Source organism: Schistosoma haematobium, chromosome 2 (assembly GCF_000699445.3).
Source record: "Schistosoma haematobium chromosome 2, whole genome shotgun sequence".
Taxonomy (NCBI): Eukaryota; Metazoa; Platyhelminthes; class Trematoda; order Strigeidida; family Schistosomatidae; genus Schistosoma; species Schistosoma haematobium.
Genome location: NC_067197.1, coordinates 14,323,561 through 14,347,989, shown reverse-complemented (window position 1 = coordinate 14,347,989; position 24,429 = coordinate 14,323,561). Strand labels below are relative to the sequence as shown.

Here is a 24,429-nt window from a genome sequence, read left to right as displayed (position 1 = left end):
GTAAATTCTGTATATTTGAGAATGTCTATCGAAATGAGGAAGTTTACAAAACTGATTGACAATTATGGTAGAATTCATGATTATTTACGTATATCATTAACGGGAAAATGTAATTTAAATTGTAAGTTCAAATAAATTGGCATTTACTACTTATTTTTTTTAAAAAAAAACCCAATTAGGTTCATATTGTATGCCAAATAAATCGTTTCAAAATAATAATCAAATCATATTATCCAATATAATAACATCTAATGAAATATTATTTCTTGCTAATTATTTTTGTTATCGTGGTATAAGAAAAATTCGTTTAACCGGTGGTGAACCATTATTACGATCAGATCTACAACAAATTATAAGTTTGAAATAAATTACAGTTATCTGTTTATTACCCTTTTTTCTTTTTAAAAATAATAATAATAATAATAAAAGAAGATTTGAATGATTTAAAATGTCAACATAAACATTTCAATGAAATAGCAATGACTACAAATGGAGTGAAATTTAAGAAATATGCTGAAAATTTATTATTAGCTGGTTTAAATTCAGTGAATATCAGTTTAGATAGTTTAAAATCAGAAAGAATTTTAAAATTAACAGGACAATCTACATTTAAACATTCAATGGCAGCTATAATTAAAGCGATTGAAGTGGGATTTAAAAGGATTAAGGTATGTAATTATTTTACTTTTTTTAAAAAATTTTATTCGAGTGAGTTTTCATCATGGAATGTGATATGGTTCGGAGAACCATAGACCATAGTATGATAAATTTCATACTGAATTAGTCTGTCTTCGAAATATCATATTGAACATATCTGGATCATTGTATCTATGTGTGATAATAATAGACTTATTCAATACAATGTGCTTGAATACAATAGAGAATTCTTAGCCAATATTTCAAAGTAGTGTAACAAAGCCTTAATCAAGGTTTCCTACCGATTTCCTTCAACTACCTAATGTTATAAGCTTTCTATAAAAGCACATAAGGAACTAATTCAATGGTTACAGCATTAGAATAACTCAGAACTAAGTCATTTGTATGTCAATGTGATGATTATTTTTTCATACTCCATCTTCCATAAACCGTTATCCATTTCATTAGGAAGTGTTTTTTTACTTCACATCACCTAGGGTTAACTACCATCACAAGATTTCTTAAACTGTGAGATATAAAGAATAAAATGTGGACTTGTTTCAGTTCATTAGTTTTACGCACTTACTTTTTGGGGAGTAAAAGCCACCAACTCTGTCCGGGGCTCTCCTTTCCACTTGCACTTATCTGTTATTCATTCTTTTGATGTCTGTCTCCAATTCCTGACTCAGTGTGTTCTTAGGTATACTTTTCTTTTTACATTCAGGATTTCAAGTTAGGACTTGTCTCGTGATTTATTGTGATGCTTTGCGCAATGTATATCCTATCCACCTGTAGAATCTTTCCATAATTTCCCATTCAACTGGAAGTTTGTTTGTTCCCTTCCTCAATAGGTTGTTGATGACGATATCCGGTTAACGGACATTAAGTATCTTGCGCAGAGAACTGTTTATAGATGCCAGTACTTTTTGATTATGGTTATAGTAGTTCTCCACGTTTAAGCTCTGTACAATAGAACTGTCTTAACGTTTATACTGAAAATTTTGATGCTAATCAGAATGGTTTTACTTATAATCAATGATTGAATTATACATAAAATAGATTACATGAGAATTATGATTTTATTGATGAACATAGGACAATCTGAAAATATTGACGAAGTTTGAGGTTAATAAAATAATTAGTTAGTGTCGAAGTGTGTTAGGTTCAAAATTAACTCTTGAGTTCATGTTTATTTAGAAATAATTGGAAATAATATCTTTGAATTCTCGATTTGGTACACCATAAACGTATTAATAATGTCATTGTTAACAATGATATTATCATCTATTAATATAAAAAACAGTTTTACTGAATACTATGCATGAATCACTGTGTAGCTTTAAAGGACGAAACAACCAGACTGGATTATTTTTTAGTATGCTGTAAGGAAGAAATAAGACTAAACGAGAGATCAAAAAAATCAAACATTGATGTTTATTGAATAATTAACTGTACATAGGAAAACAAACAACATTGAAATTAGGAAAATGGGTTAAGGATTCTAAAGAATTACAGTATAAATAAAGAATAATTATAGTTCATAGTTAATTTAAATGATTGTTTACTATTGTTATAATTCTCTATGTAGACTATCATTCAGCAGTTGTATAATTGAAATCATAATATGTTCAGAATAGCTTAATCCAATGAGATGGATAGTGTTTAATTGTATTATACACATTGCATTATACTCATTTCGTCTTGGATTAGACTTATCATCTGGATGTAGCTACACCCCGATATTGATGTTCACACACCGATGGATCCATTTATTTCCACGTCAAATGCCCTACGCATTGTCCATTGAATTGCCAATTCCAGATAACCACTAACTTGTTTAATATGTATGATATTTATACTATAATGAGAAAAGGATTAAATTCAGTAACTCAGTAAGCAATGTTTTAGTTATTTGACACGAGAGGAACTGGGTTTAAGTTCCGTTGCGAACAACAACTCCAGGATGTAGGTATTCCAGCTGACCAGTCCTAAATAGGACGAAACTCACGTCCTGGATTTCACTGCTATCCACAATCCATCTCTGCTTATAATGCATGTGACTTGAGGCTACATTGAAGTAATCCGCACACAATACACATATGTCAATAAGAGACTGATCACTTGCAGTGCCAAATATTAATGGGAAGATTCAAACTACCAATACATAGATGAATTATTTCTGATGATATTTAAATCATTTGTTGTACTAAAAAAGGTGTACTGAGATCGAGAAATAGGGTCATATTCTGAGTAAAACAAACAGTTCATAATCGAATTCAATTGTTTGTTTACTGTGAAGAAGTGGTATGCCATGAGTTACGAAACGTCAGAAATACTCATTGGGATATCATAAATATATCATTGTTTTATTATTAAAGTTCTATTCAATGTTCAATTTATTTGAAATTATCATGTCCAACCTTGGTAATAATACTTACATAGTTCATCAGATTGTTTCCGAATTCATTCAAAAACAGAATAAAACCTGACTTTCACATTAATTAAACATCAGAACAGTGAACAGGCGTTATAAAGCACAAGTACATTTCCTTATTTTAACATGCTCTAAAATTATAGGTTCAATGTTATATTTAATTTTATTTAATCATTAATAAAGTACTCCCTAACTTTCATTGGTTGTCTAATCAGTGTGAGATTACCCTCAAATGATACAAAGTCTGCCCAAAACCACCAAACGTTTTTTTAACCTTTTTGGTTGAGATCATGAAGTGATTGATGTTAGACCACCATTGAAAACCTGGAAGCACTGGACGGCCGTTTCGTCTTATTGTGGGTCTCCTCAGCAGTGCACGTCCAGGTTTTCAATGGTGGTCTAACATCAATCGGTTCATGATCTCAACCGAAGAACTTATTAATCTCCACAACCCTATACTGATAATTTCTTTATCTGTATTATTTGTAGGTTAATTGCGTAGTTATGAAAAATTTCAATGAAGATGAATTATGCGATTTTGTTGAACTGACACGGTATTTAGTAAGTGTATGTTTGTATAGATTAAATTTCATTTCATTTCTCAGAATAGTTTAATTGGAGGGTTTGTAAAAACTATTATTTTCATTAATTTGTAATTTTATCACAAACTTGTATGCAGAGATAAAATGGTGCCTAGCAAAAATGCCCAGGACGAGCTTATCATCCTGTGTGGACATATCAGCTTGATGTGCCTGGACTACATAATTGGTGTTCATTCCATGACTTGATCCCTGTACCACTCGTTTCAAATGTCATCGCTTTATCTACTTAGTTACTGAGTTTAGATGGACGCTGACTTGTTCAATGGGATGAAGTTTAATTTATTTATATTGGTTGTTCGAATCTTCCCATTGATGTTTCGCACTGCGATTGATCAGTTTCTTATTGGCATGTGTGCATCCTGTGAGGATTGTTTCGATATTGCCTCAAGTTATAAACATTATAGGTGGAAATGGATGGTGACTAGCAGTGAAATCCTTGTGACTTAAGTGAATATAGAAGGAATCTGCACAGGATGCCAATAAGAGATTGAACAATTGCAGTTGTAAACGTCAATGGGAAGTCTCAGACAGCTGATGCGAAGTATTTTATTTCTTTGGTATTCTGTTGATCAAGCTTGTTGTTTTAATCATTCAATATTTTGATTTTTTTTTAAACAATAGTTGTCGACGACATAAACATTTCAAATAGTCACTATATTTATCAATGAAATGATCCACCAGTAGTTACATTCAATTTTTCATTGCAAATTTTGCATATATTTAAGTATGTAATAAATAATTAGCAATGCAAATTATGCAACTGAATAGAAATCAGTCTTAGGTTCTTTATCAAGAAATAAAGTAGGTTTCAAACAAATAAATAATTTATTCTGAAAATCATTACAGAATTCATACCGATTTACAGTCATGATCAGGTTGATACAGATAGTACATAAAGGAGAGATATATAGCTTAAAATTGTTTATAATTATGTAATTCAAAATTGTTTTGATAATATATTTGTTACATGGAATTACAACAATATGCGGGATCATTTGAGAACTACTGATTTTTTGTAGGGGTACTGGAATATCCTATTGATGTATGAACAGTGTAGTCAAGGTTGGTTCCAGTATCACTACAGAGTTATTATAGTCGTCTACAACTAAAAAAAGACAGCATAGAGAACACAGAAAAACAACAGTAAACACTTATCTGATAGATTTGCCATTATGCATATGCTGAGTTGTTACATGATCTATTGATTAAGTTAGATAGTATTTAAATCAGTTAAGTTTACCAAGGACGGTGTAAGTGTAAAATGTCTTCATAAAAATGTTTAGTGAGTGCGCTCAGTCATAACAGCCATCGAACATTTAATTTTTTTCTAGTTTCATTTGTGGGATGGGATATATTTAAAAGTGCAAAAATATTTAGGGCAGTGTGAGAGGTGAGCTAAACATTACTACAATAAACGAATGTTGAGAGTGATTCAATTTCAAGGACATGTTTCAGCAAATTATTCCAGAGTATCAAAAATCTACTACTAAGATAATTCATATAGAAAGAAAATTTAGGATAAAGCAGTTTCACTAATGGTAATGAATTGTGAGTGCTATAACTGGGTGTTTCATTCTGTTGAATTCTAGTGGTGAACGTGAAAGTTAGTTTGTTAAACATTATGAAGAAATATTAAGTGCAGTGTAAATCTCCTTTTCTATAAAGGGTCGAGTGTTCGTTTGTTTGATCTAGATATATGGTGTAAGGCACAGTCATTTCCCAAAAATACGAAGTGTGAGTCGCCGCTGAACAGATCCCAGTCATTTTGTGCCTTATACAAACACTACTAGGAATAAAGTCACATTATACAAAAGTTGTTCGAATGTATACTTTGTAAATTAAAATACGTGGATCATTGCTTTAACCCAGAAGTCACCAGGTCTTGGAAGTCCATTTGACAGACTTTTGGAAAAGACAAGGGTTGAGAATGTGTGAGTTCTAAGTCAATCACTGCGTGAAACCTACATAATACTGTACCATTTGCAGACAAGTTAAGATTGAGAAAAAGGCAGCTAAAACAAATCCATCCACCACACTGCTTTAAGATCAACCTCATCTAGAAGAGGCTTGTTCATACAAAAGCGGTTGCAAACGTCATTTATAAAAGCTAAAAAGAGCAAAGAACCCAAGATACTAACTTTTGTTACCCCACTTCTGACTGGGGTGGTATCCGATAAGGAGTTTCTTTTAATTATTTGGTGACGGTGAATGAAAAAAGAATTAAGCCACTCAAGCACGCAATTTTCGATCCCTTAAGATGAGAGTTTGTCTGTAAGAATCCAGTAGTTAATCATATCGAAAGTTCCAGGAATGTCAAATTTTAGCACTAAAACTTAATGTTGTAGAATATTCTAAACTCCTTTAAATCTTGAATTTTCATATTATTTCATGCTTTTCATACTGCGAATTCATTCATTTCGTTAAAATGAATTTTCTCTTCTCACTAGTGACTAGCTTTATAAGGGAATTCTCGGAGTTCTAGTGAGAAACCATGACCAGTGGAGCTAATCAGTGTTGGGTAGAGATCGGTATCTACCTCAGTACAATGAAAGATGTTCGCGCGATTTCGCGGATTGGTTTAGGTTAGACATTAACACCGTTGGATGCCGACTCAGTGGTTTAAAGGCTAAGCATTCGCTCGCCAGACTGAAGGCCCGTGAACGAGATCGTGCATGCGTACTGCTAAGGAGACCCACAATAAGGCGAAACGGCCGTCCAGTGCTTCCAGGTTTTCAATGGTGGTCTAACATCAATCGATTTATGATCTCAATCAAAAAAAGTTTCTGTTTAGCATAATATCATTGTAAATAAAGTTATGCGGACTCATTAGGCCGATCCGTATCTCTATCGTGTCTTATGATGTTTATAGTTAATGTTTATAAATATATATATATATATATATATATATATATATATATATATATATATATATATATATATACTTCTTTCATCATTCTTATTATTTCAGCCTATTGAAGTACGATTCATTGAATATATGCCATTTTCTGGTAACAATTGGGAACTATCAAAATTATTCTCATATAAACAAATGTTAAATATTATACAAAATTCTTATCCAAATTTAATTTGTTTAAATGAAAAATCATTTGATGTAACAAAAGTAAGCATAATATAAAATACTTTTGTTTAACATATAAAACTATTTTAATAATATGACCCTCATTTAGTTCGAGTTAGTAGGTGGACATTCTCATGGTCACTTTACTATTTCATCTACACATTCGATATTTCATGGCATAGTGTTATAATGAACTTGTGGTGAACCAAAAATTCATGTGTTAATATATTAAACACAAATTATTACACACAAGAAAAATATTCAGGATGTTACTTGAATTGTCAGGGATTGACGTATTCAAGTTTCTTTTGATCTGGTAATCCACAATTATACTTAGCGTTACCCCTCCTCCTCCTCAGTGGAACCTAGGCCGCCGACCAGTATTCTCCGCCTGATGCCCCTCTAAGGCTACTGCTGGTCCCAAGCCCGGTCAAAGGAAGAGGGTTGAGCATGGGGTTAGCGGGCCCATCCTGTAGAAAAATAACTTGCTTAAAAACGCTAACCAGAAAAAATAATTCAGTCCACAATTATAAGTAGTTAATAATTCCAATTATAATTGTTATAGTTCGAGATGTATATCCAGATAAAGTATATAATGAGAATATCACTGTGATATGTAAACGTAGATAGCAAATGTATTAAAGTTCTGATATCATAACGGCGGGTAATTGAGAACAAGAAGCATATGTGTATAGCAGTTTATTTGTGAGCGATAATCAGTGTGCCATGCTATGGGGGATTCAAAAACGAAATGGAAAAAACTATGCAGATGATGAATATCTCGAACTCTACGCATCCGATAAACAAAGTGGCTGACTTAATCGACGAGCAATTCAAATGACACAATCTCTAATATGACATATTCAGCGAAGCCAGTAAAGCAGCGATATGGACATGCTCAATTCGTATTGTCTTATCGGTAATTTGTCCTCGTGTCAACACTAGTCACTCGTCTATTTGGCAGATCATTCCATTATGATTATAATAATTACCATATTCTTATTATCACAATAGTGTGATATCATCACCTAGCGTGGAATTATTATTGCTGTTTGTGTTGATATTAAATTATAACATTTACACAGTTATATTACTCACCCATAAAATTATAATTTTATGAACATTCTATTCTCGCATTTGACTTATTTAATTCATTTATTCACTAACTCGAGTAAAGTAGATGATTATATGCGTGGGTAGCCGGGATGTATATTTCAGTAACAGTCATTCATACGGTCGGCGAGACTATAATTTATGAACGAACTGATCAGATTTAGGATAACAGGTGTTGGATTTCGGCACGATTTTCATCCATCTACTTGGTTAAATAGTGTTTCGGTATTTTAGCTGATGTCAGTTCGTGATAAAAACCCTGAATCTAGTTCCTAACCCTAATTATCAAACGTAAATTATAGTTATAATTCCTCACACAGATTTATAACTCTCATTTAGTTCTAGTTAGTAGGTGGACATTCTCAAGGTCACTTTAGCGTTGCTCAAAGGTCGTCCATAAATTACAGTCTAACCATACGATCCAATTGGATTCAGATGAAGGGCTACTAAACACTACACACTATTAATTCTGATGAATAATCGATTATTTGATTACAAGAAAATGTATATACTATATTTTTCGATTACTTTACATAATCAGTAGCTTTGTGCGGTCTTAAAGAAAGATTATGAGCTTAAGGAATAAATCATTGGGATAAAATGAGATCATAAAGAGGTGTTATTTATTTTATTTATGTATATAGTAAGCCTAAAACTTGAATAAGAAAATAAAAAGTGGAACAGATTGATCTAGCGCTTGCTTAACAATTCATAAGCTCACTTCTATTTGAAGTGAACTTTGATAATGCTGTTCAGATTGAAGATGAACGCTTCATTATTAAATCATCCAGCTTTAAAAACTCAATATCACCCAAAGGTATGTGTTTTCAAAATGATCTAAAATATAGGGTGATATTCACTGGATTGTAAATTCATAAAAGTCAGCTCAAGTAAACTTTCTAGTTCAAAAGACTTAACTTCAATGAAGGTTTTCACTGTAACTAGAAATCTTCTCCAACACTACCAATAGCACTGGACATAGATCGAATAGAGTACCATACTATTATGTATAAAGATAAGCCATCATGATGATGAGTCGTAGATTTTATGCTCCCGACTCAAATAATTTTTTGCATCCTACAAGTAAATGATCTTCAAAATCAGAATTTATATTTATGTCGGAAGATGAAGTGAATAGAAGACATTGAAGACATTAAGAACAATTCATTCTCGTGTTTACTTATTAATAGTTCAACAAAAACCATATGAATACGTTAATAGGTATAAAACATTGCATTCATTCTAGTTTATTATATGAACAGTCTATTTAATCGTAACAGTTTAATTACCAAATAATAGTTTTTATTATCAAGATTTAACCTTACCAAAGAAGAGCTAAGAATCACCATAAGGCTTTTCAAACCAAAAAACCGTAACATAGATGATCTATTGGTCTACATCCTATACCTAACTACTTCACTGGATAAGAAAGTCTGTCATGTATGCTTTAAAGATTTATTGAACTAGAATATCGGATAGTGATATAAAGTATACAATTATATACTAATGTTTATAGGTGAAATATGAAAAAACATATTTTTAATATAATGACCTACTTACTGATCGTTGAGTTCCATGATAGAAAACAATTTCCCTGTTAATATTCTCTGATTTACTTCTTAATATTTTCATTTTCGCAAAGCTTTTTCAAGTATCAGGATGGTTAGGTAAGATTGGTTTCATCACTTCAATGACTGAGAATTTTTGTGCCGGATGTTCACGTTTACGTATTACAGCTGATGGAAATCTTAAAATTTGTTTACATGATAATTATGAAGTGAGTTTAGTGGAAATATTACGCAACAAAATGAATTCACATGTAATTGATGATTGGTTTGCTGATAAGCCTAATTATAATTTAAAACAATCTAAGCAATTAAATAAAATCTATGATCAACTTGATGAGATTGTCGATCAAGCTTTAACTAAAAAGTCTGCTAGTCACAAAGGTAAATATAGTTTTAAAGAATAAACTAATACATAATTCTATTTCCATTTATAAACGTTTCACTATTAATTTAGACATTATTTTCAGAGTCGGTCCGTTTTTTTATATTCTGGTAACAAGATAAACTAGAAGAAAGCGATAAATCTAATTATAGCACACGATTTAGTTCATTGGATTTTTCTGTAATTCTTCTGAATTGATATCTGATCATCCACCAAGTAGGTATGATACCATGAGAATTGTAAAGCAGGAGATCTCTGTAATATGAACTACAAACACTCTGATTACCGTAATTCATTGTATGATAATATGTAAGTGAAGTACAAGTTCAAATGTCGTTTGTTTTCTAGTGAAAACCTTGTTTTGAAAATGTCAAGTTAAGATGATCAAATTAAAACGCTATGAACGATAAAATGATTTGACACGGAAACTTTACTAAACATCTCAAATAATTTATGACATATTAAGTTATAGATTGTAATTAAGTGATTGCTTTTGTTTATGCTAGATAGCTCGGAATCAACTAGACGATTTGCACTATGCAGATGACTTGGCTCTTCTATCCCATACACACCAACATATTCTGATGAAGACAAATAGTGCAGAAGTAGGCCTCAACATACAGCAAGGAAAAAAGGGAGATCCTCAAATTCAACACGGATAACACTAAACCAATCACACTTGATGGAGAAACTTTGAAAGAGGTGGAAACTTTCACGTACCTGGGAAGCATCATCGATGAACAAGGAAGATCGGTTGCAGACAGAAGTGTAAGAATTGGCAAAGTATAGACATTATTCCTACAATTGAAAAAAATATGGAACTGAAAACAACTGTCAAGTAATATCAAAGTCACAATCTCCAATACGAACATCAAGACAGTCCTAATGTATGGACCTCGATCCAATCGTCTAACCAATCAACATCGTGGTCTACAGGACAAACTATGAACCATATATAGAGAAATTCGAACGCTTCACTTTTGTCTGAAGTTTGTGCTGATGATATCGTTCAGAAGAACAATGTAAGCTCCGCGATCAAACCGTCCAGCTCAGAGAACAAAACTCTATCCAAATCATCCACCTGAGCTAAAAATCTCCATTCAAACTTGATATTCGCTTAAATAACACAAAGTAATCGCTTTATTTTACTAAATTATCCCCGACATTAAAAGACTAATCCTATTTTTTCCCCTTCATGGAACTAAAATACTATTTGGATTGATTATAAAATTGAATAAACCATTTTACTAAGTTAACTGTAATTTATTGATTTAATGACTATAATTTTATCTTCACTTATTTTCTTTAAAAAAAGTTGGTTATTTCTTCTATTCTATTTTTAAATGAACTATAGGTGCTATTCAACTTGCATCAAGTGTAAATCGTTCAATGGTTCAAATTGGCGGTTGAACAAATTTCAATAATCCTATCAATTTATATAGATGAATTTTGAATTAGGATAGAATAATTTATTATGTAAATATATTTAAATAAATATTGATTGAATAATTATACACTTTTATTTTTGATGTTGTATGTTTTCTTGTAAAACTATATGTATGTGTTGTTACTTAAGAATAATATAAGTTAATGGTAGTCTTAATGTAGTTAAGCCATATCTTGATAGGAACTTATAATTCAATTGGTCATTAATTTTAGTTATGTGGACAAATGTAAATTTATTGGATAAGACATTTTAGATATTTGAAGTTGTTAGTAGAAAATTATTTATTTGATTGAGATCATGAACCGATTGATGTTAGACCACCTTTTGAAACCTGGAAGCACTGGACGGCCGTTTCGTCCTATTGTGGGACTCCTCAGCAGTGCGCATGCACGATCCCGCTCGCGGGATTCGAACCCAGGACCTTCGATCTCGCTCACGAACGCTTAACCTACTGGACCACTGAGTCGGCATTCAATGGTGATAGTGTCTAACATCAACCAATCCACAAATTTGCGCGACCAACTTCCATTGTACTGAGGTAGATACCTGTCTCTACCCGACATGGATTAGCTCTACTAGTCGCGGCTTCTCACTAGAACTCCGAGAATTCCCTCACGAAGCTAGTCACTAGTGAGCACATGTTGATTACTAGTATAAGGGTTGTGGAGATTATTAAGTTTTTGATTGAGATCGGTTCATGATCTCAGTCAAAAACTTAGTAATCTCCACAACCCCTATACTAGTAATTATTTATTTATCGACTGAATTAGATGTAATTTTCATAAGTCACATGTTGCATTGATATTTAATGTTGAGTCAGTATATGAGTAGGGTATGAGATAACTATCTGTTCAGTCATAGACTAGGATTCATGTTGATACGATTTAGATTAGTTTGACTACGTAGAAATACAAATCGTATTATAGATACTATTTGATTTAACTTCTCAAAGTATTTAATCTTTTTCCTTAGTTCAATTAATTTGACCAAATACTATATTTATTAAATTCATTTTGTATTGTTTATTTAAATCATCCCATTGATATTTAGGACTGCGATTGACCAGTCTCTTATTGGTATATGTGCATCCGGTGCGAATTGCCTCGATATCCCCTTAAGTCACAAGCATTATAAGCAAAGATGGATGGTGGCTAGCAGTGGAATCCAGGCAATATTGTGACAATCCTAACAGGATACACATATGCCAATAAGAGACTGATCAATCACAGTCCTAAACATCAATAGGGAGATTCCAACAAATAATGCAAAATGTATTTAAACTTCGCCGCATTGCACAAGCAAGTGGCTACTAGTATTCAATAGCTAATTGGATAACGCGATGAACATCATCGATGAACAAAGAAGATCGGTTGCAGACAGAAGTGTAAGAATTGGCAAAGTATGGACATTATTCCTACAATTGAAAAAAATATGGAACTGAAAACAACTGTCAACCAATATCAAAGTCACAATCTTCAATACGAACATCAAGACAGTCCTAATGTACGGAGTTGAAACATGCAGAACTACTACAATCATTATCAAGAAGGTACAATTATTTATAAGTAGTTGTCTATGTACGATACTGAACATCCATTGGCCGGATACCATGAGCAACAGCCTCCCAGCTGAAGAGGAAATTAGGAAAAGACGATGGAAATGGATAGGACATACATTACGAAAATCACCAAACTGCATCACGAGGCAAGCCCTAACTTGGGATGCTGAAGGGAAGTGGAGAAGAGGAAGGTCAAAGAACACATTACGTCTAGAAATAGAAGCAGATATGAAAAGGATGAATAACAACTGGAAAGAGCTGGAAAGGATTGCCCAGAACAGGTTTGTATTAAGGATGCTAGTGAGCGGCCTATGTTCCTTCACAAGGAGTAACAGGCATAAACATCTTGTTATATTAATATAGTTTGATAACTTGAATCAAATCATCTTAATCCCCATTCTGTAGATTAATTTATAACTGACTAAATCATTGTTTTGTTTCAATTGATAACTAATCTAATCATCGTTTTTCTTTGGATTATCAGAATTAGACAATGAATAATATCAAATTACCATAGATTATGAATTTATCACAATTTATTATGAAAATAAACAAGAAATAAAAAATAAAAAACAAATCAAGTAAATGTATCAATAATTCAATAGTGATTATTTATTCACAAATAGTGATGCTGAGGGGGGGGGTAGATGGTTACTAATTATAAAAAAATATACATAAATTATATTGAAAATTTATTCATTTACAAAGCCAAATCAAAGTCAAATGTTAATTCTTTCTTTTTTGTGTGTGTATGTTTTATTTTCAATAATGAATAGTACTTTAATAAATGAAATACTCTTATTTTGTATATTTGTTATCGAAGAGATGAATTATATACAGATTATAGTGAATGATTCATGTGGAAACATATTCATAATGAAATTAAACGGAAGTAGATCTCAGAATAGTAATATTTCTCGAGGTTACTTACTTACTTACGCCTGTTACTCCTCGTGAAGGAACATAGGCCGCTCACCAGCATTCTCCATCCAACCATGTCCTGGGCAATCCTTTCTAGCTCCGTCCAGTTGTAATTCATCCTTTTCATATCTGCTACTATTATCCGACGCAATGTGTTCTTTGGCCTTCCTCTTTTTCGCTTCCCTTCAGGATTCCAAGTTAGGGCTTGCCTCGTGGTGCAGTTTGGTGATTTTCGTAATGTATGTCCTATCCATTTCCATCGTCTTTTCCTAATTTCCTCTTCTCAAGATTACTGTAAATATTGAAGAGGAAGAATGTATTTGTAAAATCTCAGTGAATGAATTTGAAGTAAATCTAACGTTTCACCTAGCAATCTGGTTCAAGCTTTTTCAAAGAAATACAATCAAACATCAAAATTATTGAAATGTTAAATACGTATATGGTTCTCCGATTCACTGTATACTGAATAGGTCATTCAAACAACGTTAACAATATTTAAAGTAGGTATTTGCATTATTGTGTAAGATATATGTGGTGTGAAACGAGATTTTACAAATACATTCTTCCTCTTGAATATCTCACATCAACTCGGTACCAAAATACTGTGAAACCATTCTATTAAGTTTAGACGAAAGTTCTTATTTGTTACTCCAAGCACTTTATAATTAATAACTGATAAAATGTTGATTAGAAACCTTATCACGATAATCATTTTCTTTCTGAAAAGCTTAACAATTTTTTGTCAGTCTAAGTGATTTTAAATAATTTGATGTAGCCATGACAACTAAGATGGTTTAAGTTCTGATAAAGCTATACTTAGTGAATACTTTTCGATAAAGATCCCTTATATCAAGATTAATCATAACCTTTGGTTTAAATATAGACAATGATAGTTGACGGATACGCTTTAGTATTGCATAATCAAAGCAATGTAGACCAGTGTATTCCAAGTCACTGTTCTATAGGTAACCTTCCTGCAATCAGGTCAGCGGGTTCTAACTTCGATAACTAAAGAAGTCATAGGTGCTCTATGCTACGAAGTGCTATACTACAATGAAACGACTGTTAACTGTTGCTTAATTTTTAACCTATGGTGATAACCATCTTCAAAACAGAAACTATGTCCATTTACCTAACTTTTATCAAAGCAGTTAGTAGATTTTCATTCAATATTTCTTTACATTTCGAATATGATAAGATTTTCAATGCTTTTGAATATTTAAGGGACTATTCTTTGTTGTTTTTAGAAAATTTAAATCGTTTCTCTTACATAATCATCAATTTTATCTCAAGGAACCACAGAAAACTTCGTGTAATCAGTATATACATATATGCTTTTCTTTTCTAACGCATAAATATGAGTCATCACACTTTGATCAATTGTTTTAAACGTGTAATTGAACCAAATTTTTCAAACAGTCTAAAGAAATCATCAACACGATCAAGTATGACAACAGAACAACAAAATCCAGTGAGCTACTTTTTCCCTTTAATTATAATGAAATCAGTAAAAGGAAATCCCCACCAATAATTAATTATCAATAGTTGAAGTCATGAGTCAATTGAAGCTAGACCACCATGGAAAACCTAGGGGCACTGGACAGCTGTTTCGTCCCAGTATGGGACTCCTCAACAGTGTGCATCCACGATCCCGCCCTCCGCGAGATTCGAACCCAGGACCTATCAGTCTCGCGCGCGAGCGCTTAACCAGGAAACGGTCATCCAGTGCTTCCAGGTTTTCCATTGTGGTCTAGCATCAATTGATTCATGAATTCAACTATTAAATTACTAAAATCTCCACAAAACCCTCTTCTAATAATTCTGTTATGACCTTGAATCGCTTTTACCTAGTCGATACTTTGTTATGACTTGACCTTGATCTGTCTAGTCTAGATTATGACCTTGGCGCAATAAACTGTGCGGCTTAACCTTGAGGCTAATACGCGTGAGTTCGAGATGGGGTAGAGAGAGAACTATTCTAGAACCTGATCGGTTGGCAAGCACGCAAGTGAAAGAAGGCAAGACAGTTGGAACACTCTGAATTATGAATTAGTGCAAAAATGTACATGAATAAATAAGTGAATATCCTGACCACAACGTACGATAACTTGGAAAAATACAACTATGCCCGAAACTGGGAATTAGGGTAGAAAATAAGATGCAAAATATTATGTTTAAATTACAATATTTTCGGAACAAAAAAGGTATGGCAGTGAATGATACGTAGAACGAAAGCTCATGTTATGTAGAATAAAATAGGGACAAAAATAAATATAAGTGTTTTACAAGGTTTGAATGAAATGAAATAATGTCCCAAGAAAATAGCTTTCGTAGTTGTCTGGGCTTCTTATTTCCCTGTTCACAACAAATTCTAATTTATTTAGTTATATATGGTTTATGGAAATTATTCCATTGACTGAGATAATATAAGATAGAATGATAATTAAAATAACTCATTATGTCATTGAATGAAAATAAAGAGAATTCAGCGAAGAAAATTTCCTTTTCGACAAAACCATTTACTTAAGTTATAGTTATATGGAAAATATATGTCTATAGAAGGATAGAAAAGATTACACCATAAATTGATTCAAAACTCTTGTTACCAAATGAGGTTATGCAATAATCAACGGATAAGGAAGGATTATGAAGGATGAAGATAATTTACGGGTCAGATAATTGTCCAATTGATAGATATGAAGAAGAACGACAAAAATAAAGGTCATAATAATAATATAATTATTTTGATGGAGTTTTGTTCTCTGAGCTCAGAGAACAAAACTCCAAAATCATCCACTAGAGCTACAAATCTCCACCATCTCACTATAACTATAAATACGAATGTACAACTTAAGTAAATGATTTCATCGAAAAGAAAATTTTCTTCGCTGAATACCTTTATTTCTATTCAATACGATAGAATGATTTAACTGACTACAAAACTTGTCGAGGTAAGATGGTTGGAGGTAGCCAACAAGAAGCCCTGGACCTAGGTTTCATGCTACTTGGCACTCGTCAACAAGGCGTACCTATACCTAACTACCTCCAACCATCATCTTATCTCAACAAAGTGTACGCAGTACCGAGCCACCAAGACTGGTGTCCACATTGCAATCAGGTCGATGGGATTCGATCTGCACTAAGAAGGACCTGACATACATGACATTGATCACCATCCAGTGATCAATCACTTATATGTCAAAGAACTACAAGCATCATTTAATATAGTTTACCAAATATCTACGAGATGATGGCATTAAAAACTCATACAATAAGCTGTTCACTAACAATATAATAGATTATGCTATAGGTCAGAGAGTCTACATTTTATCAAGCATATTTCAGTTATGTCTTATTATTAATGTGTAAAACAACAGGAAGTGATGACTGAAGTTAAGGATACCCATGTTTAATTTATAATTCGACTAGTTATAAAAATAACTTAGCCCTAACAGTCCATACTACTCGATCGAAAGAAAAATAGTAGATTTTAGCCGGAGAACCTGGACCTCAATTTATTTGATTGTTGACACTTGTCAGAGAACTGCAGCAGCGAATTTTAGAATACTAATGGTCCCTATGAACTTTAAGCTCACATCACCGACTGCAGCCGTCTAAGCTTTGATTAAGATTCTGTAGAATTGAGATGTTTCAACTGGTTAATCGATGAATAGTGATTAATATTGGTTTATTCTGTAGTGCTGATCAAAAACAGCAGATTGTCATCAGCCAGAGAGTTCACAGAATATCGGATCAATTAGACTAGTAGACATTTTAGTAAAATTTGATTAGTAACAAAGAATTAGAAAAGCAATATATTAATTACTTCTCAGCGACCAGGCAATGTACATATTTGCTACCTCTGATAACAAATATATTTACATTGCCTAGGTTTTGATATTCCATCAATACCATTGTATAATCGCCCTATGAATATTTATTTTGAAAGCCTCTACAGAGATAAGTAAAAGTAGATTTGAGGAATTTTCAGCTTGTTAAAGTGATTTCATAGGACAGTTATATGAATGTTTTGGTCTGCTTTTTTCTGGTTAGCGTTTATAGCAAGGTTGTTTTCTATGGAACGGGGATTGCTGACCCCATGTCCAACTCTCCTTCATTATACGGGGTTGGGACCGGTACTAACCCTAAACGGGCTACAGCTGGAGTAATGACCGTAAAGTCAAGTAATTACATGATACACGCTATTTCAGTAAATAGATTTGAACCATGATTTTAGATACAACACTGCATCAAGGAACAATAATCATCATATATAAACTAACTTAACTTGGAGATTGTCTTTTTTGTATCGCATAATGTACGAATCATTGCAAGTACACTGAATGAAACGTATTCACTGCTTTAAAATTGAGTTACGCTTTTGTTTGATAATCAAAAGAATTTCAGTCGATTCCATGTATCTGTAATGCCGCATGAAGAAGAATCTATGCTAAGAGCTCAAAAAGATCAAGGTTTTATTTTGATTAGTTTACTGTTCACATGGTACCGTTTAATCAAGTGAATTCAATCGGTACTGAAAACCCAAAACAATACCATGTTCACTATTTGAAAAATAAAAGCTTAAATCATTTCGAACCTACAAGTACATAGTGATTATTCAATAGAGAACCATTATGAACATTTGGAAAGTTATTCGTTACATGTAACAGGAAATTATTTACATTCAGACAACATTTTCCCATATTTTTTATTTTATTCACAGTATGAGATTTATTCAGCTGATAGATAGTTTGAATTCCTTTCATTTTAATAACTGAATTCATGAGTCAATATAAATTAGACCATCACTGAAAACCTGGAAGCACTAGATAGTCGTTTCAATTTATTTTTTATATATTTCAAATGATATCGGTGATATCCTGGGTTCGAATCCATCGGGGTCTTGGATGCGCACTGCTGAGGAGCCCCACAATAGAACGAAACGGCTGTCCGGTGTTTCCAGGGTTTCTATGATGGTCTAGCTTCAATTGACTCATGACCTCAACCATTAAAATTAATAAATAAAAATTTAATTTTCTTAACATTTCAGATTGAAATTGGTGATGTAATAACTCGTTCACCAAAAATGATTGATATTACATCTAAAATTGTAAAACAATTCAATGGAAATAATCATAAACAAAATAGTATGATAACAATTAGATCAGCAAAAGCAGAAGTATTTATATGTATTGATGATTATATAAAGCAATTTATCCATAATCAATATATGATTACAGATACTAATTCAGATAAGATTATTCATGATAATAATGAAAATAATATTGATGATAATAATCATACAGATGAATTATATGAACTTTTAACACCAAAAGGTGATGTATTTACAGTGGCACGTTTAGCTGGAATACAAGCTGCTAAACAAACTTCTAATATTATACCATTATGTCATCAAGTAAGTTATTGAATTAGTTGTTTTAATAAATAAATAAAGTTTTAAATTTGCAATTGTTTAGAATGAGTTACTTACTTACTTACTTACGCCTGTTACTCCTAATGGAGCATAGGCCGCTGACCAGCATTCTCCAACCTACTCTGTCCTGGGCCTTCTTTTCTAATTCCATCCAGTCCTTGTTCATTTTTCTCATATCTATCTCCGTTCCCTGGAGTAATGTGTTCTTTGGTCTTCCTCTTTTCCTTTGGCCTTGAGGATTCCATGTGAGGGCTTGTCTTGTGACGCAGTTGGGTGCTTTCCTCAATGTGTGTCCTATCCACTTCCAGCGCTTCTTCCTGATTTCTTCCTCCGCTGGGATCTGGTTTGTTCTTTTCCACAGTAGGTTGTTGCTAATAGTGTCCGTCCAGCGGATCCGAAGTATTTTGCGTAGACAACTGTTAATAAACAGATGTATCTTCTGGATGATGGCTTTCGTAGTTCTCCAGGTCTCCGCTCCATACAGTAGAACAGCAGCAACCTTCTATACGTCTAATGCATGTGGTTTGGCTCCTACATATAAACTAGTAGATAGTGTGTGAGTTGGATTGACTATTTCATACTGATTTATTTGAAAGCCTGACTTCTGGAGTATTCACCAGGTTTTTCCGATGTATGGATTGGATATATTGCAAGTCGAATTTATTTCCGACACCATGGATGCGTATTGATATAATGAGAGAAGTGACGTTGATTGAGATTAATGGATGCGACAGTAAGTGAAGAATTAGCTTTATGTAATCGCTAAAACCTATCTTGTGAATGATAGCGAACTTATCGTACATTTCAAATGCATTTTTTGATCTTTGTAGTAGGGAGTTAAGTGAATTATGTTGATTTTGAAACATGTATTAGTGATTTTAGCAGTGTACTGCATGTATGTTGAAGGCATGCGTTTTACAAGATTGTTCTGATGGTATACTAACCAGATAAAATTCTCTCAGTGAATTCATGGAGATGAGCATTAATGCGAATAGTGAGTAAACCTTCTTTGAAGTTGTTAGGTATGCAGAGGAAAAATATACCAATAATTATCGTGTTAAGTCTATGGTGGCCTTGGACCTTAAATGTACATTTCCTATTGGTCGATGCTTATTTCACTTGTTAAATATTGTGTAAATGTTGTTTTCTATTTTTATGGTACGATGTTTGTGCGTCTTTGGTCCGATCAATAATTCGCTACCCTCTAATCTGCCGTCATAGTTATAGCAGAAGTAGATGAGAGTATTATGATAAATCTGAGCTGTGTAAATACAATTCTTTTCACTTTAATGATATGATTAGGCCTAACGGTCAGGTCTTAATTGATGGGCGAATGAATAATTTACAAATTACTTTCCTCCAATCGCCTAAAATATTTTATCATGTTCAATGTTCATAATTTTTATGTAAGCATGTTATTTTATACATGAAAAAATCATTCGTCTGGTTAGTGGTCTATTCTTGATTTCTAATTATTCGGAAGCCAAAGTCAATCATACGGTCTCATGACTAACCATTACTCAGTCAAATTATATCATTGAGTTCATCTATTGATTCGTATTACATCCATCCCCTTTAACAAACAAAATTTCGCCTCACACGAATACGCACTCCATAACAGTGGCGACGGGGATGCGACTTATTTTCACCAACCTTGTGTCTAGTTGATTTGAATTCAAAATAGTTTAAACTTCCTTGTTCTTTGCACCGAGATTTCCGTCGCTAATTGATACGTTCTTGCACCGTATCAATAATTCGCGACTCCAACTTCCATACAGTGATCTTGAGTGCTGTTGGATGTATGAGAGCGGTTATCACATCTCGGTTGCCCACACGGTAGAAGGATTCTTCCAGAGGTACCTGAAAAGAATGTCGGGTTAGAGGTGATCTTAGTGACCTGAGAGCGTGACTACAGTGCCCTAAGGACAACTGCTTGAGGCCGGTCACACACGACCTTTTTGTGAGTAGCTTTCGTGTAAACTCCATGAATGTTGGGACCTTACCGCCGGAGACGGATATTCGTGGGATAAGGCGAGGTGTGCATTTTTCGGGTCAAACTTTTCTAACTCCACGCTTCCTTGTGGGAGGGCAGCATTTCTGTTATGTTGGTTGTTTGAGATAAACACCTTAATGCCGTCACGCATTTACCGGAGCTTGGAAAAGGATAGGATAGACTAGTTCCGCTCACAGTATTAAAATCGGAGTCGCGAATTATTTGCAGAGTGTATGAAAGTATCACTCGGACACTTGATTTATAAGTATAATTTCTCTGTCAAGCATGCTATGTGTAGCGTGAATAGATTGAACATACCTTTTTTGGTTAGAAGAATAAACAGATTAAGGCTAACTATACAAAGTCATAAGAATCTTGATAGTTATAGATACAACTAAGGGAATAAACAGAGACTTGCACTTGGGTATTACTTGTGATTGAAGCTAATCACTTATCTTTAAAATAAACCACTAATAAAGGATATGGATTGACACAGGATGCATTCGACTGACATTTTAAAAGATAATTCGAAGAAATTATCAGCACAGTAATTGTACTAAATATGCTTATTGTATGCTTTTTCATGTATACTGCTTTTATTCTCTATTCTAGGTGCCCTTATCACATATTTCAGTCGATATTGGTTACAGATTAGGTAAAATTCATATACAATCACAAGTAAAAGCAGTTGGTCAGTCTACCGGTGTAGAAATGGAAGCATTAACAGCTGTTTCTGTTGCTGCATTAACAGTTTATGATATGCTAAAACCGTTGCAAAAAGGACCAATTATTATTGAAAAAATTGAACTATTAGAAAAACTTGGTGGGTCGAAAGGTTCCTACTTAAAACTTGGTGCATCGAAGTAAAGAAAATAATTTAATTATTCAGCTTTGCTTAGAATCCGATTATGTCTACAGTATTTTGCAGATTTTGATTTCTTTATTACGATATGTTGTCAAAATAGTTCAACTGTTAAGAGCATTTTCAAAGTTTGTCTCACAGACAATATGAATGGGAAACGACATCTGACTATAGATGAAGCACCATTAATTACGGTCTGTATTTAGACAACTAATTTAACTGAAAAATGGTTAAGTATCGAGTTCAATGTCTGACAACAAATAGTGGCAAGTTTTTAACGGCTTCTTTTATGAATGATAGTGAGTTCTAAAGCAGATCTATGGAGTCTTGTCATGTACCATAGTTGAAGATAAATTTTTTAAGTTCATTAAATTTTAATGAGATGTACTGAGTTACCTTATACTCTTCTGGTTCCCAAGAGCAAAACTTGTTTCACAGTGGTGTAAGTAGAATCAATGATCTAGTGGTGAGTGGACTCGTTATAGCATACGGTGCGCATACATCTATCAGACTGAGATCACTCGTAAAACATGTCATCTGAGACTACATGAATTTTGACTAATAATAGTACAACTTAGAAATAATGAGAATCACAGGATCAGGGTTCATCATTAAAAGAATAAATCATATAAGATGTGGCACTGAAGCTTTTTATATAGATCAAAACACAGTAATATTTTAATAGAGAAAAAAATTACCAATGTACTGAGAGATTATGTGACTGCTGAAATTTTCCATCTTAGAAGAATTATGTGAAGCAGAACTATCCAGACTCTAATAGCTAACTATTCTTATCATGTGTTTGTTGGAGACATCCGTTTTGTAAAAGCAGGTAAGCAGACGGAGACGATTAGAAGAGTTGTAACATTTTATCTGCACTTAAGAACAACTAAATATCAACTAAGTGACCAGAACATCGAACAACCATAACTGTTATTGTTAAAACAATAACTGATGCAGACCATTGATAGGGAGTTATTTCGAATTTAGAAGAACAAGAAAACCATCCAAACTCATTTTCTTAAATTATTCAGAAGACTGTTTCATCAATAAGCCTGCTTGGAGTTCCGCTACACATATCGTCGTACAGAAACTTGCGCCATGCTTTATGTTGATAATACCGTCTGTCTACGCATACAGTAAGGTAAAAAGCAGAATAATCGGAGGTTGGAAAATGAAAACATTTGAGACAGATGCTTTTTGTTTTTATTACTGTTAAACTAAGAGGAAAAAAATGAATGTTGCACGATTCCCCCCAGTATGATTAATGGTGTATTACATTTCATAATGTAACATGCTTTGTTAGCATTCTAAATCACTGAGAGGAACAACTGCTCTTCGTCAAGCAAATAAAATATCCTTCTCAGATCACAAAATTACAGAGCATCTCACTAAAATCTGAGAACCATATAGTAAATCGTTAATTTGCAAAATATCAATCCATCATCTCAAACTTGACTGTTCCTGTTGCAAACATCAATCCATTGTCTCAGGTTTCATTGCTCCTGCATTTTCATACCAATTGCGTTCCGTTGCCGTTCTTTCCTCATCGACATTCAACTGAAATACATTCTATGCCTGACCACCGTTATATACTACTTGTGTGGATATAAGTAACCCACACCACACTAGTCCCCCCTTTAAAGCATTCGTCCCGCCAGACCACTCCACTCGACGTCGACTCTCCGCACCAAACTATCCCAACTAACACACCAACTTCAGGCCCACAACGGTGTCCGCAGAACAGTACCCTTTCCCTTCTGGTTGGCAGCGACATCAAATGTAGTGAACAAAACACCAGTGGGGACAATCGAATGTATTTGACAGAAAATTACAGAACTTCTTAATAAAATCTAACAGTCGTGTAGTAAATGCCTAATTTGCAAAGTGTCAATCAATTGTCTCAAAACGACTCAGACTTCATTGTTCTTGCATTCTCATACAAACTGCATTCTGTTTCCATTCTTTACTGTCCGATCCTCTTGTCTGTCCGCTGCCAGACCTTCTGTTCACGACTAACGTACGTACGTACGTACATCAGTTCGAGTTACCATACCACACTAGCACACAAATGTAATTGTCGATTCAAATCCCGTAGCTGTATTGGTAGTTAAAATATAAGCAATAATCGGGATGATCAGGATTTGAAGATGTTATTCAAAGAGTGTAATCCAGTGAAATAAATTGGGAAATAGAAAAAAGGGACATGAAGAATTCAGATCAGGATTTGGGAGAACACAAAGAGTGGATTCACCTGCGCCATTGCAAACGATTTTGAGCCATGTCATCCAAGGTCTCTAACCATCGGTTGCTATTGTCTCTCGGATCCCAACCAGGTAGTCTACACCTACCAACATAACTCAGTCCACTTGTCAGTGACTTCATGGACTTGTGCCATGT

The 24,429-nt window shown here is 33.5% G+C and overlaps 1 protein-coding gene across 3 annotated transcripts; it reads left to right on the top strand.

Annotated features, from left to right (window-relative positions):
• On the top strand, positions 1-24,275 carry MOCS1_1 (Molybdenum cofactor synthesis protein 1). Of its 3 annotated transcripts, XM_051214396.1 has the most exons (9): positions 1-121; positions 180-668; positions 3,560-3,631; positions 6,641-6,793; positions 9,507-9,813; positions 11,169-12,810; positions 14,988-15,211; positions 18,791-19,156; positions 21,780-24,275. In XM_051214396.1, exons 2-6 carry the CDS (start codon positions 480-482, stop codon positions 11,222-11,224), a joined length of 777 nt encoding a protein of 258 aa, XP_051067564.1. In that variant the 5' UTR covers positions 1-121; positions 180-479; the 3' UTR covers positions 11,225-12,810; positions 14,988-15,211; positions 18,791-19,156; positions 21,780-24,275. The 3 variants fall into 3 exon arrangements, with proteins under 3 accessions (XP_051067564.1, XP_051067565.1, XP_051067566.1); XM_051214397.1 differs by having other exon boundaries at positions 6,641-15,211; positions 21,780-22,085; XM_051214398.1 differs by lacking the exons at positions 9,507-9,813; positions 14,988-15,211; positions 18,791-19,156; positions 21,780-24,275 and having other exon boundaries at positions 11,169-11,323.
• Positions 24,276-24,429: the final 154 nt, after the last annotated feature.

What these genes read in the sequence shown, in the direction of transcription:
- MOCS1_1 (XM_051214396.1), top strand. Translation starts at nt 480, where the DNA reads ATGACTACAAATGGAGTGAAATTTAAGAAATATGCTGAAAATTTATTA. An exon ending in TTGAACTGACACGGTATTTA is followed by an intron (nt 3,632 to 6,640) that starts GTAAGTGTATGT and finishes TTATTATTTCAG; the next exon opens with CCTATTGAAGTACGATTCAT. An exon ending in AAAGTCTGCTAGTCACAAAG is followed by an intron (nt 9,814 to 11,168) that starts GTAAATATAGTT and finishes AATGAACTATAG; the next exon opens with GTGCTATTCAACTTGCATCA.